This window comes from Labeo rohita, chromosome 21 (assembly GCF_022985175.1).
Source record: "Labeo rohita strain BAU-BD-2019 chromosome 21, IGBB_LRoh.1.0, whole genome shotgun sequence".
In the NCBI taxonomy this organism is placed as follows: domain Eukaryota; kingdom Metazoa; phylum Chordata; class Actinopteri; order Cypriniformes; family Cyprinidae; genus Labeo; species Labeo rohita.
In genome coordinates this window covers 9,861,563-9,879,985 of record NC_066889.1, presented here as the reverse complement: position 1 = coordinate 9,879,985, position 18,423 = coordinate 9,861,563, and the positions used below count along the sequence as shown (strand labels likewise).

The 18,423-nt window shown below is 36.4% G+C and overlaps 1 protein-coding gene across 1 annotated transcript; it reads right to left on the bottom strand.

Annotated features, from left to right (window-relative positions):
• Nucleotides 1-1,231: 1,231 nt before the first annotated feature.
• cnot6a (CCR4-NOT transcription complex, subunit 6a) lies at nucleotides 1,232-16,587 on the bottom strand. The gene is made up of 12 exons (XM_051093215.1): nucleotides 16,483-16,587; nucleotides 14,880-15,001; nucleotides 13,054-13,240; nucleotides 12,328-12,413; nucleotides 11,465-11,566; nucleotides 11,078-11,146; nucleotides 9,983-10,140; nucleotides 9,648-9,802; nucleotides 9,383-9,537; nucleotides 8,469-8,702; nucleotides 8,184-8,386; nucleotides 1,232-5,313 (listed from the first exon to the last, which is right to left on the bottom strand). The coding sequence occupies exons 2-12, from the start codon at nucleotides 14,989-14,991 to the stop codon at nucleotides 5,101-5,103; spliced, it is 1,674 nt and encodes a 557-aa protein (XP_050949172.1). The 5' UTR covers nucleotides 14,992-15,001; nucleotides 16,483-16,587; the 3' UTR covers nucleotides 1,232-5,100.
• Nucleotides 16,588-18,423: the final 1,836 nt, after the last annotated feature.

Here is an 18,423-nt window from a genome sequence, read left to right as displayed (position 1 = left end):
AAAAATCCCTTTCCAAGAACTACAACGAATGGCTCCTTTGGACTACAACGTTTGTTTTCCGCATGCAATGATGTCACAACGCAGTCTATTAGAATATTATTAAATTAAATCCTGCCCATGGAAATTAAAATTGTTGGAGGGAGGGTAGGGACAAGGTGGGGGGGATTAGCATAACTTTAAGGATGCAGCGCGGAGAACCGCTTTAACGACCCGCAGCGCGGCAGGTATAAACACAAGCATTGACTAGTGTGGCCGCGTCAGAGCCATAACGCGCCGCAGACGTGTGCAGTGCTTGGTAAGAGGTTTATTCATCATACAGTGTAGAAAGCTTCACTTATAACGCAAGCTTTTTTTTAAATGCATAAATTTGCAGTAGAATAGGCTAGGCTAATCAGTGATGTTGTTCTCTGATAATGTTAGGCTGCTTTTAGCTTTCTGCTGGAGCTGGTTTCAGTCAATGAAACTAAGTATGCAAATAATTAAATACATTAGCACCATAATATCATGTATTGGCGACCTCGCAGGCCAATGATAGGACCCAACACTACTGTAGCGTATTATTTACTCACCCTCCATGCATCCCACGTGTATATGACTTCCTTCTTTCAGACGAATGCAATCGGAGTTACATTAAAAATTATCCTTGCACTCCCAAGCTTTAGAATGGCATAGACAGGTGTTTCTCCTCAGTCCAAAACAAGTCCAATAACATGCATCCATCCATAATAAAAAGTGCCTCACACAGCTCTGTGGGGTTATAATAAAGGCCTCCTGTAGCGAATCGATGTGTTTTTGTAAGAAAAATATCCATATTTAGAACTTAATCAATTTAATCTAGCTTGTGCTAACAGTTGTACACAGAACCTGCTTCTTTGACAAGGGGCGAGGCAGTACTGAAATACGGTCTAAGCTGTTCGCCAAACGCGACGCAGTGGGACAGCTAACCAATCACAACACATTTTGTTTTTCAGAAGGCAGGCCTTCATTAAACCCAGAACTAATCATGCTTTATGTGCCAGGCTGGGAGAAATGTATTGTAATAATGTAAATTATGTTACAAATAATGCGTTTTTTGAACTACCAAGCATGAAAGCATGTTCTAGTACACCCCCAAAACAAATCAGGACTTTGTAAAAGAGCAAAATAGGACCCCTTTAAGAAATCAACTTTGAGTACTTTTGAAGCTTAACTTCTGAAAACAAATCTGAGAATGAACACAGAACACCAGGACTGAAACAGATATAGAATTTATTTAACCATGAGTAGGAAAAAAATACATAGGTGTAAAGGAAACAAGCTGACCCTGTTATAAACACATCACTACTCAGAGAACCAAGAGAACTGGAGAAACAGTGAAATCCAAAACGCCTTGTTTACCATTAGGTTTTTATCCCCAACACTTAATATTGAATTAAAAACAGCTGCCATTATTTGATTTTTTTTTTATATCTATATTCTTTTCCCATATATATTCATTTATTTATATATATGCAACATTCTTTTTTTAAAACATTGTGCAAGTGTTATGCTGGTATTCCATAAATGGTAAACAAGAGTTGGTCCAGTGCATTATATAGTGACATTACCTAAATACTTATTGACTCTCAGCTGATTCAACCACAATCCTGACCATTGAACTACTACCCCTACTGACAGAGAAAAGTCGACATGAAACAGGAAAAGGAAATGAAAAGAACTTCTATGGTAAAGCCAGAAACATCTGCTCAAGTGGATCTGAAAGGGGGGGAGGAAATGGCTGTGAGTCATTATTGCCAAGTTGAGCATGTTGACATGATTAGCATTACGCTGTTTTTGCTTGTCGTGCACAAGACACCACCTGAAACCATTGTCTTTGACCCAAAAGGAACAAAAATGCCTCTAAACAACGATATGGCGATGGCAACAATATCTAAACATGCACAATTTATTAAAAGTGACTTTTTTTAAGAGGTCGATGACATTGAGTGCACAGAACATAGGGAAGGAGAACAAGAACACTTGCTAATATAAAAAGATGTCTCTTCATCTCATCTACCCTTAAGCTTACTTTCTTCTGGAGATCAATAGCAAGAAAACACCTAAGAAAGTACAAAAACAGGAGAGAGAGACAGAAAAATATATATAAAAAAAAAAAAAAAAAAAAAAAAAACAACACACAACACACACACAAAGTGTCCGCTATGCTTTCCACAACCCAATCGTAAGTACACTTTAAACTAACTGGCTCTCAAACAAAGTGAAAATGCCACATAAAGCTCAGGGTCAAAGTTGAAATTGTTTGGTGACAAAAATGACAGCTCTTTATTTCTCTGTGACTCTCTACGATTTCATTGACGTATTTTTTTCTCAAAAGTATCTTGAAGTGAAGGTTAGCAACAATATAAATCTATAATTCAGTGTGCCAACATTTTTACAAAAAATTTGGTTTGAGTATTACAAAACAAAAGCAAAATGAAAAATGACAAAAACTATTAGATATAATACACACATCAACACAATTCATGTCAAAGAAAGGAAACGTGATACATTATTTATTCACACTTTACAAAAATCTTTTTACTACAACACCATCAGCAATCCATTATAACCAGACAAGTTGCTTTCAATTAAAAACAACCAGAAGAAAAACAAAACTGAGATAATGTGAGGAATAAAAAGGGACACCAAAAGGGGAACTATAAGATGGTCCTCCCCAGTTCATCTATTTACTCTTGCTTGATAAAAGTCATTAAAATAGACCTCTGCCTCATGGCAAAAGTATGTTTTCATTTAAAAAAAAAAAGAAAAGCAATGAGTAGCTGCACCAGTGATCTACAATAAGTGCTTGTCAATCCATTCGATTTTTAAAACATGACAAATTCAAGAAGGAACGGGAGAAACAGAAAACAAATTGGCTTTGCGAACGATGATGCCACCGTAGACGAAGTTTAAAAATCAGACCACGCTACAGTAACGGTACTCTGGCCTTGTGTTTAGAGCAGAAAACAGACAAAAAAAAAAAAAAAAAAAAAAAAAAAAAAAAAAAATCACCATGTATGTTTTCATCGGGTCAGAGAACAGGCTTTTACAGTAGTAAATCGAGCTTTACACTTGGCCTTGTGGCAGAATGCGTTGGATGGCACGACACGAGGAGATAACCGTGATCTAGCAATACAGGAGGAGATCCAAACAATGAGAAATACATGAGCAAAATATACGGTTAAAGTGAATTGCCTGAGTCGAGAGGGAGGAAGTGGCAGTAAATAGAATTCAAATAGGGAGAAAAAAAAATTCATAAAATAAAAAGGAACTACGGGAGAACGATAGGATTTCTCCAAATCACGAGCGCGGATCGGCACAGCAGAAACACTCACTTTACTCGACTTTGTAGACACCCAAAAAGATCAGAGGAATAAGATGTTCGCTAGCGAATACAAAAAAACCTAACAAACAGAAATGAGGATACTGTATAAGGATGGTGAAGATGTATAGAGAGATTGAGGCTGTTCAGGTGTTCACTGATAGCACTGGCAGTGCGTTTAGAGAAACTAATCAGTGAGGCACAATGTCATATGTTCTTGAATATCAAAGCGGGTAACAGGACCGCATCACCAGATATCTGCCTCAGTGGAATTATACGTCCAAAATAATAATAATCCAAAACAAAAAAACAAAAAGGTGCACCGGGTAAAAACGGGAACCTGGACAAGTGCAACTTTACACAGCAGAAACCTGAAAAAAAAATTATTTTACACACGCTGGTCTTTTAAATGTTCATTAGGATGAACATCGGAAACGGATAGAAATTTTGCTTTCATTTACAATACAATCATTTTTCATCCAAATCTAAAAGTGTACGTACAAAACAAAAACAAAAGAATGCAGTAGATCAGGACTTTTGTTGCTTGTATACAATCATGTAGAGAAAAAAAAACAAAAAAACAAAAGGAAAATATAAAGAATCAGGAGTGAACTGGAGTCTTGGCTGGGCGAGGCGTCTACTGGTCACATCGAGGGTTTAATTTATACGTCTATGAGTGAGATGTGCTCGTCTTTGCCTGTTCTAGCATATTTTCCGCATCTGAACATGATTTCCTGCCAGACTTCCCCAGGTGCAAAGGCTGCTGGCCTAAGCTAACACACAGCTGGCCATTCCAGATGTTTTCTCATCACTAAAACCTTTTCTCAGTCGTACGCACCAGATCAGCGGGCACCTCAGCTCAAGGAGGGCTCTATGGCACATGAAGCTAGACAACTTCATAAGTCGGCCATTTTGGCTCTTGAAATGTTGCTTTCTTAAAAGCATGAATATAAAAAAAACAAAAAAAAACAAAACAAAACAAAGAAAAAGAAAAAAGAAAGATACAATTGCACTGGCATCCAATGAACTTAATTATTAGACGGACAAGGCCCGGCAGGTGGTGATGGTGGGCCGTGCAAACCCGTCACTGGTGTACAGCTAGAGCATCCGTGGAGGCCTCAGCACCACTGAGTGCAAATGTGAGAGTTCGGCCAGCTCTCTTTACACATTAAAAGCCCTTTTTTAAAGGGTTGCTCCTGGAGATCGGACTCTCTGACCTAAGCTGGTGAAATTTGTGTTTTTATTTTTTGTTTTTTCATCTTCATCAAACTCAGCTGCTTGCTCTAAACTGGCCTCATAGTAGCATGATCCAAATTATGCATTTCATGATAACTTGCTTGATCTGGACTCCCTGCATGTGTTTCATAGATATTGCCATTTAGTTATTTATATAAAAAAAGCTTTTTACTGTCTTTAGGTAAAACTTACATGATCACTCAGGGCCCTTAGGGTTTTGAAAACAAGTACAGAATGTTAATTGTGCCCAGAAACGGAGGGTGGAATAGGAAGAAAAAAAAAAAAAAAAAAAAAAAAAAAAAAAAACAAGAGAAAAAAAAAAAAAAAAAAGTGGGTGGGAGGTGGTTCAGATAAGACTGACATTAGCGTCTGCTTTAGTTAAAATCCGTGGGAATAAAAGTTTGCCATACCCCTTCTCCTCTTAAGGGATTCAGATTTATACACAACAGCCCTTGCCTCATTCCCTCTCCACTATGAGAGCAAAAGGAGGTAGGGGCCGAAGCTCCCCCTGCTGGCTCGGAGAACTACCTACGACCAGGCAGATGAATGCCGTTGACAGCAGGCAGATAGGGCAGGAGCAGCTCCAGTTGTGCAAACAGGGAGAAGTGATCAGAGGGGATGTGGGGATGAGGGCAGCCAGTGATATTGTTCTCGTGGAGCCAGTGGGGGTCCAGAGGACCCAGAACGCCCAGCACGTTAAGCAAAGGTTGAGAGTAGAAGATGTAGTCAATGATGCCCTGAAAAAACAGAAAATGAAAAACATTACAACTGTGCCATTACCAGTTTGACACTTCAAGATAAAACATGCTACAAACACACTTGATAAATCTTTATTAGTGCTTTCAACCGACTAAATGAATTGAGATTAATCCCACCTAAAATTAAAGTTTTTAAATATACTTTTACATTGCAATATTTTCACATTCAATCTTCAAATTAAATGTAGAACCAACATAAAGACAATATTTATATTTTTAAAATAATAGTTTTTTTTTTTTTTTGATTGAAGGAGAGCATCACTGAATATTACTGTGTTCTCCAGTACACGGTTCTTTTTTCCTATTATTTATTTATTGACTATAGCCATTCAACATTACAGTATATTGACACCAATTGATTTTAACATTTATTAGATTTAAAAAATAAATAAATAAATAAAAATAAAAAAACAACTAACGCAGGTGAACTTAAAACAATCTGTACATACATCCATTATTTACCTGTGACCTTCAGGAAGTATGAAATATACAGAAATTTAATGAAATCAAGTACTAAATTCTATTTCCTCTTTTTAGTTATTAGGCTGTTATTATTTTAAGAGTGAACACTTCTTGTCAAGGGAGGAGGGAGGGGGAAAAACAAAAAAAACAAAAACAAAAAAAAAACAAAAAACACGACATGCCTTGTCCAAATACCCACACTTGCGGTCTTTGCATCTTTGCATTTGACCACTTGATTTGGCCAAAATTCATTACCACACTTATAAATATTGCCACTACTCATCTTTGCATGCATGCGCGAATATGAATATGAATGTATGTATGTATGTATGTATATATATATATATATATATATACACATATATATATACACATATATATACACATATATATACATATATATATATTTTTTTTTTTTTTTTTTTTTTCGGGTAACACAAACCGGTTTTCATTACTCAAAACATGAAAAACTAAAACCATTTTGTTCTATTAAGATATTTATGTAATGGAAAAATGGCTGGAAAAAGTGTGAAGAATTGAAGTGTTTGTCATGTTCTGACCATAAATATTGTAAAGCCACATTTAATCGTCTGGTTTTAACAACTTTCACATTAGCAAAAAAAAAAAAAAAAAAAAAACACCACACACAATGCAGTGTAGTAGGGATGCACAATATTATCAGCCAATAATGGCTTTAAATGTCAATATCGCCATCTCCCGATATGAAAAAATAATGCCGATATGTCATGCTGACAAGAGGAATAACTCAGGGTGTGCTAGTGATTAGACCACATCAATAGTGTGGCTCATTGGTGAAGCAAAGTTTTGCCTGAATGATGATTAGATTCACTCTTTTGGACTGCTGCATTTAATCTGAGAATGCACGGACAGAATGATGCATTCGGTGTGTGATAGTAAATGTAAATGTACAGTAAACCGTAATGGCACAGGCAGTGGCAGCTGCGGCAGCCTCCCCCAGGTTCTAATGCCTGCTCGGTAAGACATAGCGATCTGTTAGTTTCGTTAAAATAATACAGTTTATATACTTTTTAAATATCAAACGCTCATCTGGTCTTACTCTGTCTGGACAGTTTTTTTTTTTTTTCGGTTCATGACAGGGTATATGGAAAAACTTGCATCTTATCCCTCAGCTTCAAAATAGTCCTATATTGCCGTTTTACCTTTTTTTGTTAAGGGTGTTTTGATCTTTGCATGTTCACTTTGCAAAGACTGGGTCGGTACGTCTGCAGCGATGTAGGATGACTTTGAAACGATTTTTGAAGTTGAGGGAGAAAATGCGATTCGAGTTTTTCGACATACCCTAACTGTCTTGAAGCAGAATACACAGAGTTCAGGGAGAGCAAGGCAAGATGAGCATTTTTTAATGAAAATAACCAATAAGTCTAGATAAGACCATTCTTCTTCGGCTGGGATCGCTTGAACAAAACACAGTATCATGCATCCCTATTGTGTAGCTACTACTGCAAAGCAAGACACTACACACTCAAAAAGAAAAAGGAAAAAAAAAAAAAAAAAAAAAAAAAAAACACAAGGTTATTGTCTATTGTCAGAGTTGAACATTCAAAGTTAAAAACACCTAAATTTAATTTACTATAGAAAACAAATTGTTACACCCGTCTCACACCTCTAATGTGAGCATCACATCAGCATAACTTGCATAGTCACAACAGCAGCTCCAAAGCTACATATTTCTTTACAAAGACAACTATAAAATGTTTTTAGAAGTTAATCAGTTAGTTATAAACCTAAAAGTTTTAAAATGTTGAACACTTGTTAACATGGGGATTTGCATGTAAAAGGTAAACAAATATAGCTCAGACCAAGTTGTTTTAGTCATACTTCATTACAGAATGTGCCATTTATAATGTTACTTTTATAATATACTATACTTCACAAACTGAATAATTAAAAAGTTTAAAAGGGCAATTCTATAGCATATTTTTGATTCTTCATTTTCTATACTCTAACTCTTGTTAAAACAAACTACACATGCTTACTCTGTGCATTTTTAGCATTTTTTTGTGCGCAGTCATTCATTTTGTCCACTTTGAGTGTGAGCAGCCCAGCAGAAATATAGACTCTGCGCCGAAACAATGGCTTTAGCACTGCTCTCGCTCCTGGTGTAAATGCACGCATTTGTTAACAAGCACGTCAAAAAAAGAAAATAAAATAAATATGCGCCGCTTATTCGCCGCTCACACTTGCGGTGTGAAACCAGCCTTACTGTGAATTCTTTTGACCATAATTTTGTGAAAAAGTGAGTGACATCCCTAACTTCAGTCTTTTGATGTTTTTTTTTTTTAAATGCAAATGAACTAACAGCTAAAACAGAAGTGATATACAGGCATTGCATTAAACTGTCAAACCTTAAAGTCAAATGTGTAGTTGGTGTAAGGCATCAGGCCGTTCTCATAGGCACTCTTCAGCTTGAAGCCATGCGTGATCCTGGTGCTGGATGTGCCGTTCTTGCCATTACAGTTGAAGTTGGTCAAGCTGTCAATGTACATCAGCTCTTTGAAGTCCTTGTGGGTGCTGTCCACACCACCTGTGCTCAGGTACTCCACCACACCTGTGTGAGCATGAAAATCTCCATGATAAATAATGCAAGAATGACAACCAATCTCTAAACACTACAGTTCTGGCATACATACCCGAGTCAGGTAGAGAATTGAGGTCAGCGCACAGGACAAGAGGGATGGCATTGGTTTCTCCTGAGACGGAGGAGAGCTTGAGACTGCGAGTGGCTTTATCCACAATGTTCTTCACTTCAGACAGAAACATCATGGTCTGGACAAGCTTCACATCCGAGTACTCGGGGTCCCAGTGCATATGAGCATTGGCCACAAGGAGGAGCTGTTTCTCCATGCCATGCAAAGGCTTTCCAGCTATGGAGCAGATAGACACAGCTTAGATATTGCTCTGAGACTTAAGGGCCCCTGGCCAATGTTATGTTGGTCTCAAGAAAGAAAAAAAAAAAAAAAAAAAAAAAAAAAAAAAAAAAATCATGATTTTTGTAATAAAGACCGTGCTGTCTTGAGTTGACTTTCATATCACTGAACTGAACTCATTTTGTTATGAATGAACATTACACATGTACTGTACTCAACTAACTTGATCTGAAGAATGACACTATTGTGTTGCTACAGCAGCTTTATAGCATTTTGGATTTGCTTATTTATTTATAATAATTAAAACAAGTTTTAGCAATTTTGCGGCATTTGTCTTTTTTTTATTATTATTGTATTAATGTGTCTATAATGTTTAATAATTTTTACTTCAGTTTTAGTTATTTTAGTACAAGAAATTAACATTTTAAATAATGAAAATGCCTCTTTGGTTTTAGTAATAAATGGCACAAAAACGTTTTTATTTTTGTGGCATTGTTTAATATGCAAAATGGATAATTTACTAAAAATTACACTTAACATGGTTTTTAAATTAGAGTTAAATCAGAGGAAAGAGCACAAAATCACTGTAAGGATTCATTTGGGTTATTGGAAGGAGTAACAGAACATCCACCAAAAGCATAAGTGTAGCAAAAAGAAAGGGGATAAAGAAAACAGACCAGACTGCTCCATCATCTCTTTCCGCAGCTCTAGTAGTACAGCCACTCCGATGTTGTCCTTAGTCATCACCCTGTTCAACATGGCCTCTGAACCTTCTGAGTTTGCCATGGCCAGCTGGTTGAACTCCACTGTGTGTTTCTGCACCAGACTGAACCTGTTCAACAGAAACAGTGAGGTCAGGATGACACATACAAACAAAACATGCTAGAACAACTGTTGTTCGAACTAAACTAAAGACTTGCAGTCTGCTTATAGTGAACTCACTTTTCTGTTTTATAGAAGATGGCGCAGCCGTCCACATGTTTGCGGTCAGATTCAGACATAGTCCTGGCTCGGGATTTGGGGCTGAAGAATCCTTCGTACCCATGTTCCTTCAGCTCCACCAGGAAATAGTTATAGTACTGCTCTGTTTCCACTTCCTATTAAAATAGAATAGGTTGGAGGTTTTTTAAGTGACTGCATGTAAATGAGACTTCTCCTAACTGAGCAGTTTCGGTGTCACGGGCTAATTTAAGTTACTTTAAAAGAGTTGATTCCAAAGTAAGAAATGCCTTTAAACCACAGTTCTTCAGCTTGAGATATGTGAGCAGCTGACAGACCTGTAGGCTGATAATGTCTGCACTGCAGTTGAGGATCTCCTGCATGATGGACTTCTTCCTGTAGTCCCAGTTGAGGGCCCAGGAGGGACAGTAGCCGTAGAGCTGACGTGTGGCGTACTTATCACACAGCACGTTGTAGCACATTACAGAGAAAAGTGCTGAAGTGTGAAAAGAGGAAGCAAGACTTCAGTGAGGTTGACAAAAATAGCTATTCATTAAGATGCTGGTACTATTATTTACAAAAACATTCAATATTTATATAGCTTTTCATTACACCAGAGTATAAAATAAATTGCCTTAATGTCACACGATAGAAATCACAGAATTTGGCAAATTTTAAAATAAAGAGCAGGACTATACAAAATAAAGTCATTGACTACACATACTCAAGCATGCTTTGATTGTTTAATTTAACGTTAAAAAGGGTACTTCTCAAATAGTAGCAGTAATAATTATAATTTTGTTTTCAGTTTAAATTTGCTGACATTTAGAAATATTAAAATGCTACATTATGAACTCATTTGTTGACTATAATTTGATAAATCTGTATTAAATCAAGGAAAATTTTACCTTTTAAAAACTAAACAGCACTTGGGGAAAAAGGGAAGAAGAATTTCAAAGGGCTTTAATATTGTCCATTTAATATACTAAATCATTAGTCGTGAATTTGATTGATTACACATGCTGTTTGATGGTTTAATCAGCAGAAAACTTTCAACTGGGAAACAAAGGTTTCTCAGAGCTCTAAATCTAAAGCAAACCAAATTCAGACAGCTAAAACGAGCCTCACATGTGCTTGAAGTATATTACAACATAGTGCCTGCAGGCTATGTCTAATCAAATCTCAGCCTTTTGTGGTTTAATAAAAATCGCACAAGACCTTATCACAAATTCAGTATTATTTGATTAATTGTGCAGCCCTAGGTCTCTCATGATGTAAAACTGTCTCTAAGCCATGCTTTTAGGATGCCTTGCCCTTTATTATTAGAAAAGAACACTATAAATTGCTGCATCTGTGTAAAACAGAAGTGAAAGTGTAAATGGTGCAGTGGTGGCCTGTGTAACACAATGTGAACTGAAGTGAAAGTCTCTCACCTGCTGGCCGTGTTCTGTCTGGCTCCTGCAGTGGTATCCATGAGCGAGGTGGCGGCTGTTCTATAGATACTTTAACCAAAATTTATATAAAACAAACAAAAAAAAAAAAAAAAAAAAAAAAAAAAAAAAAATTCAGTGAGTGAACCTTTCAGTAAAAACTGAGCAATGACTCAATTGAAATGGTCCGACCGCTGCATTGCCATGCAAGAACATAGTAATTATCTCCACAGTAATTCAAAGAGAATCAAAAGAAAATGTTCAATCAGACAACAATGCCATGACTCATTTCATTGCATGAAATTAATCTGCTCTAAAGAGCATGTACAAGAATAGAAGCTTTTCAGTGCTCGCCACACAAGCAGGGCAGCTGTACAAGGGTTGACTCACCACGTTTGGTGCCTGCAAGATTGTCCAGCAGGTAGTTGAGGAGCCGACGTGTCCCATCAGGCTCTTGGTAGAGGTTCAAGATTTCTTGTGCAAGTGGGTTTCCTACAAAACACACAAACATGAAACATGACATGTCACAGGAACATGTATAATTACAGAACCAGTACATCCATCACTTTAGAATTACATTTCCATCTGAATTTCTCAAAAGCTAACTCATCCTAACATCACTTAATTCTGAACCCAAGAGAAGAGAGGGGGGGGGGAAACAAACAAAAAAAAAAAAAAAAAATACAAAGTCCAATACATTATCTATAATAAATTACAACAAGGGAACACAACTGAATTCAAAATTGTGCACATTTTTCCAAACAAAAAAAGACAAATTGAATAAAAGTATATACACATTACAATGATAAAAGTGAACCTAAAAATAAATATTTTTAAGTTATTTAAAGACTCATAATTATCACATTATGGAAAAGACACTTTTGCACTCCAAATCCTATCTAAAAGTGACAATTTATTACTGCAACTGTAGAATGAGCCAAATAAAAGTCTAAAATTAAGGACTGGTGTTAAATGCAAGCTACTTTAGAGCAACAGAATATCAACAATTAACTAGGCCCACATGGAATCCACACTTGCAGAAGCATTCTGCACACATTCTCTGGCCCTTGAGTGTTTATTAGATAATCTGACCAATTTGATAATGCTTTTTTACCAAGTAGTGCAGTACACACAGGTTAAAACCTTTTACTCTAAATTCTAAATTCAAAAACCAGCACATAAGCAAAAACATCCTGAAAATCCATCTGGGCCTGCAAAACTAAAGTTTTATGGGTTATAAAAGGAAGTAGTACCTTTCAAACCCAACGTTTGTAACTGAAAGAGTTTTCCAAGCTCAAAAGGCAGAACTCGTAACTGGTTGTTATTTAAAAGCAGTTCCCTGTGAAACAAACAGACAAAAAATTTGCATGCCATAAAAACAGTGATAATCATACAGCAGTAAGCACAGAAACAAAAAATACAAGGTGTTTTTAAGGAGATCAAATACTGCATGAAAAGCCAAACGCTACGTAAAACCCAACGTCAACAAGCCTTTTTGGCATATGAGCCGCCATGCTGCACAAAACCTATTGTAGCCTGGTGCATTTTAGCTGTTGGATGAAATCCCAACCACTTTCAAAGGTACCTAATACAGTAGCATTTTAGCTCCTCTCAGAGCATGATTTATAACCATCCCAAGCAGCAGTAATCACACTAGCAGAGAAGTGGTAACATATTTCAACCTGTGACAAATGAAATTGATTCAGAGCAAACCACTGTGTCACCCACATATGAGAATGGTGGTGTTATCAGAGCACAGCCCCTGGAGGCAAACATCAACTCTGAAGAATATAGGACCTAATTAAAGCCTGGAGGCTAAACAACTCTTGCAAAAGCAAGTATGGGGTTAAAAGGTCTCTGCACGCTTCCACTCTAGTCTCATCCATCTGCCTTACAAAAAAACTTTATGGTGGTTTCATTGTCTGGTATCTAGCCATGCAATTTACAGTGTGTAAATAAATGGACAATTAGCCCCTCACCTGAGAGATACCATGTTGCCTAGCTCGGCGGGCAGGCTCCTGATCTTATTGGACGAGAGGTCCAGGTACACCAAGTTGTGTAGTTTGGCAATGTCGGGCGGGATTCGTGAAAGTGAATTATCACTGATATGAAGAGCAGTGAGGTGGGTAAGGGACCATAACGCTGAACTCAAACTCCTCACTTTTCCTGCAAACAAAAAGCATAAACAGTAAATTGTGTGCTTATATATATATATATATATATATATATAAAAAAAAAAAAAAAAAAAAAAAAAAAAAAAAACTTAAACATGAAACATTTGCAAATATTACTTCCGCAAAGTGATGTATTTTCTACTGAAAGCCAAACCACAAAAACAAAAAAGGCCAGAACCTGAGTTTGGCCCCAAAAGCATGTAAACATCCAAAATGAAACCTTTTTTTCAAAACTGTAGGGCAAGTAATTATTTAATTGATTAACTGCAAAAAGCAAAGATTTATTTCCAGTATATATATTCCACATCCTGCCCAAAGTTAGCCTTTAAACACTGTACAAAGTAAAGGCTAAAGGGAAAACAAAACAAAAACAATTTACCACCTTTTAAAGTTATGATTAAATTACAAGGGGAAAAAAAAAAAAAAAAAAAAAAAAAAAAAAAAAGCACCGTTAACCTGGTAAGAGGTACAGTTACTCATCTGAACATAGCAAATATATTTATTCCTAATTACAAGTTACTTTACAGTTACTGCTCACAAAAACAAATTGTTACACATACATGTTATACGTTTTAAATCTACATTTAACAATTTAATGTACATTTTAGTCAATTTTTGCACTCCCTTTCTAATGTGCTCTGTCTGTTTGACGTGCACGCTGGTGCTTGTTCAATTAAGTCTGAAGTTTCACAGACTCACTCACTGTGAAGAACTTTTATAAAAAAAAAATTAAAATACCTGCAGCACTTTAACATTTACAGATAAGAATATAACCATAAAAAATTATGTGCTTAGGAAAACCTCTCCAAACACTGAAAAGCATAATACAAAGCTATCGGCTTGCACACTTTTCCTTCAACAGCTAAATCTGTGTCCTGCATTTCAGTTTTGTCCAAAATATGCAATTCACTACTGTAAAGTAACATGAATGGTTTATGTGCACAGCATGCAGACGTAATTAAATTGAAAGAAAATAAAAGACAAATTTGATTAAATGGCATTACTGCATTAACTATTGGTAAGATTTTAAAAATGCGACACTAACTACAACAGCATAAACAAGTGCAAAAAGCATTTTAGATATTGCTTAACATGTTCCACATTATCACTTTAGCCAAAACCATAAGGGGTTAAAAGTGGAGCAAATTACTAAACTTTGATTAATTAGTACTAATATGTGATTGGAATAACAAACACTGAAAGTTACAATGAAAAACAACAGCTTTGCAACAATATTGCAACAAAATCCGAGTGCAATGGAAAAAATATAGTGCAGACTTTTTTTTTTTTTTGTATGCATCAGTTTTTGTTTTGTTTGGGTTTGAAATGTGGACATCGAAAAGCGAAGGCAGGTGAATGTGAGCTTGCCGGGGCAGGTTTAAGCAGACTGAATGATTGGATAATTTCTGCATACATCACCAGGAAGTAGTGTGGCATTACTGGACAGTCCAGTTATGCCCAAAAAAAAAAAAAAAAATTTTATACAAATTAATTTTTTTTCACAAGATATAAAACATGCATTTAGAAAATACATAGTGAAATTTCATTTACTGACAACTTTAAATAAACAGTGCATTTTGCTTTCATTTCACTCTGACATGTTGACCCCCCTCAGTGAACCCAAACATTACCAACAATCTCCAGCTCTGCCCAATATGACTTCTTCCCATTTGCTGCCTCCTCACTGGACATTATTGTGTACATCCGCCTTGGGTCAGGCGGGTCATATTTTTCCTTGGGCATCCCTGTAATACTGAAGCACAAACATTAAATCACTTTCACAACAGAACACTAGGAACAGGAAATGTACAGCACATGCACTGCATACATGACAGGAAACCGTGTATGTGCAACAGTGGACAGGAACAGGTGAGCCTAGTAAAAAAAAAAAAAAAAAAATACACTGAAAACCCTCTGAGAGTGCAAGGGAGTAAGAGTGAAAACGCACACAAAAGCAATTCCAGGATCAATAGCTGAGGGGATTTTTCCATTACGCGTATGACAAATAGAGATACTCGCGCGCCGCTTAACGTCACCACGCTTCTCAAATTAAATATATAGCTGCTTTCAATTAAAACAAAACATAAGAGTTTAAAGACGTAAGTGACAAATTAGAACGCGATAAAAAGGAAAGGCATAAGAGAACAACATGTGACAAAGTTTTGTAAGAAACTGCCAGCTAGCGGTAGTAAATCTTTCAGCGTTATTACACGAACAGCTGGCACCTTAGGCAAAGGGCGACTCTATTGAACTAAATCTCATTTAAAGCCACGTTTGAAGGAGTAAAATTGTTAGTCATGGCACAAACAGAAAGTCGGTTCATATTACTAATCCCAAGAAACAAAGGTGCAGCTGAAGTCCCTGCTAACTGCACTCTAAACAAACATGGTTCCAGTATATTTCCATTACATAACTGCAGTGTTAATCGCTAACTAATCAGTTAACCAACGGGCTAGATGGGGTTCATTTTTGGTCATTCATCATCGCTGTGCAACGGAACCCAAACAAAAACACCACCACCTCGTGTTTATTTCCTAGAGCCACGTTACAGAGCTAGGACTGCTAGCTGTGCGAGTCAAATTCACTGAGAACGCTGAAACCTGCAAGGCGTCTTAATGAGTCTATTAAGTACAAGTAATTAGAAAATGAATTGGCTTTAGATCGTAATATGTACGTGCCACAGATTTGCTGTCTAACTGCTGAAGTGAATTAGTTTGATCGGACCCCCTACAATGTGAGCGTTAACCGTTTACTGGAGGGTCCCTTTCTGGATAAACACGGGTTTACTTTGCAAGTACATCTGTGCGATATTAATCGTCTGGAACCATCACAAGTAAACCATTTAGTTTTATGATGTTAATAAATATATAAAGAAGCTTGTGATAGCTTATGTAGCTTCCCTACGGACACAGCAGGCTGCTTACATAACCAACAACACAGATCTCAACATTCAAAATCGCTTGGATGCTAAATGAATCAATTTACCATAGTTTTTAAAGCGCCCACACACGCAGCTAATACAAATAAAGGATCCCAATTTTACCGATCCATCATTTCCTCTCTGTTCAGATTGAGCAAATTAGCTCATGGGCTAACTGGCTAACATGCGATTATACATTTACAAAACTAGACCAACACCACAAGCAAGGCAAAGCATTATGAAAGAAAATCTATTCCGTTGCTCACATACCACTAGATAAATTTGAAAATGCCTCAAACCCATATTAGATTTACCTGTAAGCTCATACCAGTTCACAAAGACGAGTGCGTGTTTCCTTTGTTTCTGATCCGCTGCTCTTTCTCACTGAAGGCAAACAAGCATCATGGCGGCCGTGAGAGTTTCAGGGCGCGCTAAGAAGCGCTCCCCTCATTGGCTGCGCCTGAAACGAGGGATCTGATTGGTCCGTCTGTGCGCTCGACGCCTCCACACTGTTTACGCCAGCGAGGCAAGCCAAAAATGGGAGTCACAAAAATAGGTCAATTTTGCGGATGTTGACGACTAGAGTAAAAAAAATGTTTTGCATTTTTTTATTAACGCGATATAGATCATAATGTAATGATAATTGTAATGACAACTGATGGAATTGCATTAAAAAACACGTTAAGTAAATGCGAGGCGTGTTTTTGTTGTATAAACACTCTAAAACTAGATATTATATGGCGAATAATGTGTAAGAGATTGTTCTGCTTTGCTATTTATTGCTTCGACGTTTCTTTGAACTTGAAAATCAGACGATTTCTAAAATACGCAAATCATTTAATTTTATTACTGATATGAGATACATCACTTCCTAATAGATTATATAAACCACATAGAATATTGTGGGAAAAAAACATAATTACAGATTGCTCTCGAAATATATAAGCAATAAGTCTTTAATGGCTTTCATGGTTTTAAGAAAATAAAATGCTGTTTCTTATGATTAAAACGCGTTTATGAGATGCAATAAATTTGCCTCGACACTGGATGGCATCATAGAGCTTTACATTCACATCTGTGATGTTCAAAATTAAATACTATCTTACTGAATACCTCGTACTGTATGCACTGTAAACAACCGGTTATTTATTTATTTAGCTGAAACAGTAGACGATTAAAAAAACAGACTAGTATGTGTGTTGCATTGTCGTCACTTGGCCTCAAGTTTTTAATTTAGTAAGTGGCACGTAGTTAGTCTTGTAAATAGATACGTTTTATTTTGCATTTTAATCCCGTTTTGTGTACAAATCTCTAGACATTTTGCAGAGAATGGGTTAAGAAACATATCAAACCTGATATATAAGGTCACGTTGCGCATATGGGATTGCAGGATACAATATTTCACAATTTTGATTTTATCAGCTGGACTGTCTTTCTGATGGCACCCATTCACTACAGAGGATCCACTGGTGAGCAACTGATATAATGCTGAATTTCTCCAAATATGTTCCAGTGAAGAGACAAACTCGTTGACATCTTGGTTGGCCTGGGGTGAGTAAATAGCTATTCTATGGATACAGAACATTTGCATAACTTTTGTCCTTAGACTTTTGATTGTGGTCTAATAGTGTAATAGAGTAAAATTACAGTTTATTTGAGGTATTTCAAGTTGTGATCAGTGTTGGGAATTTTACTTTGGAAATGTAATAGGTTACAGATTACAAGTTACTTGATTTAAAATGTAATAAGTAGTGTAACTTTTCAATTACTTTATTAAAGTAATGTAACTTATTACTTTTAATTATTTTTTGATGACTTTTCTACATTTCTAATATTTCTAATAATTTCAACTGTTAATCATTTTGAAACATTTAAACCAAGCAGAGTTAACCTTACAGTAGCATTCAACACTGATTACTGTCAGACTTTCAGAATCCTTTATGACTTGAATTACGGTTATAATAAGTAAGGGATAGTATACATCTTTATTTTGCAATAACAATTGGCTGAATGTACATTCTCACTTATTACACAGCTGCTTGATAGATTATTTAGATGTTTTGTGTCAAAATTATTAGACACGAAACACTGATCTGAGTTGAAATATTTGAACGCAAAGCTTCCACAAAGAAATCAGTTGCTAGCAACTGGCAAGTTCAAACTAGACATTTTAGGGATACAGTGCAGTCATACCACGTTTCTTACACAACATTTCACCACATAAATAATTAAGTAGTAGTACTAGTTTGTTAGTT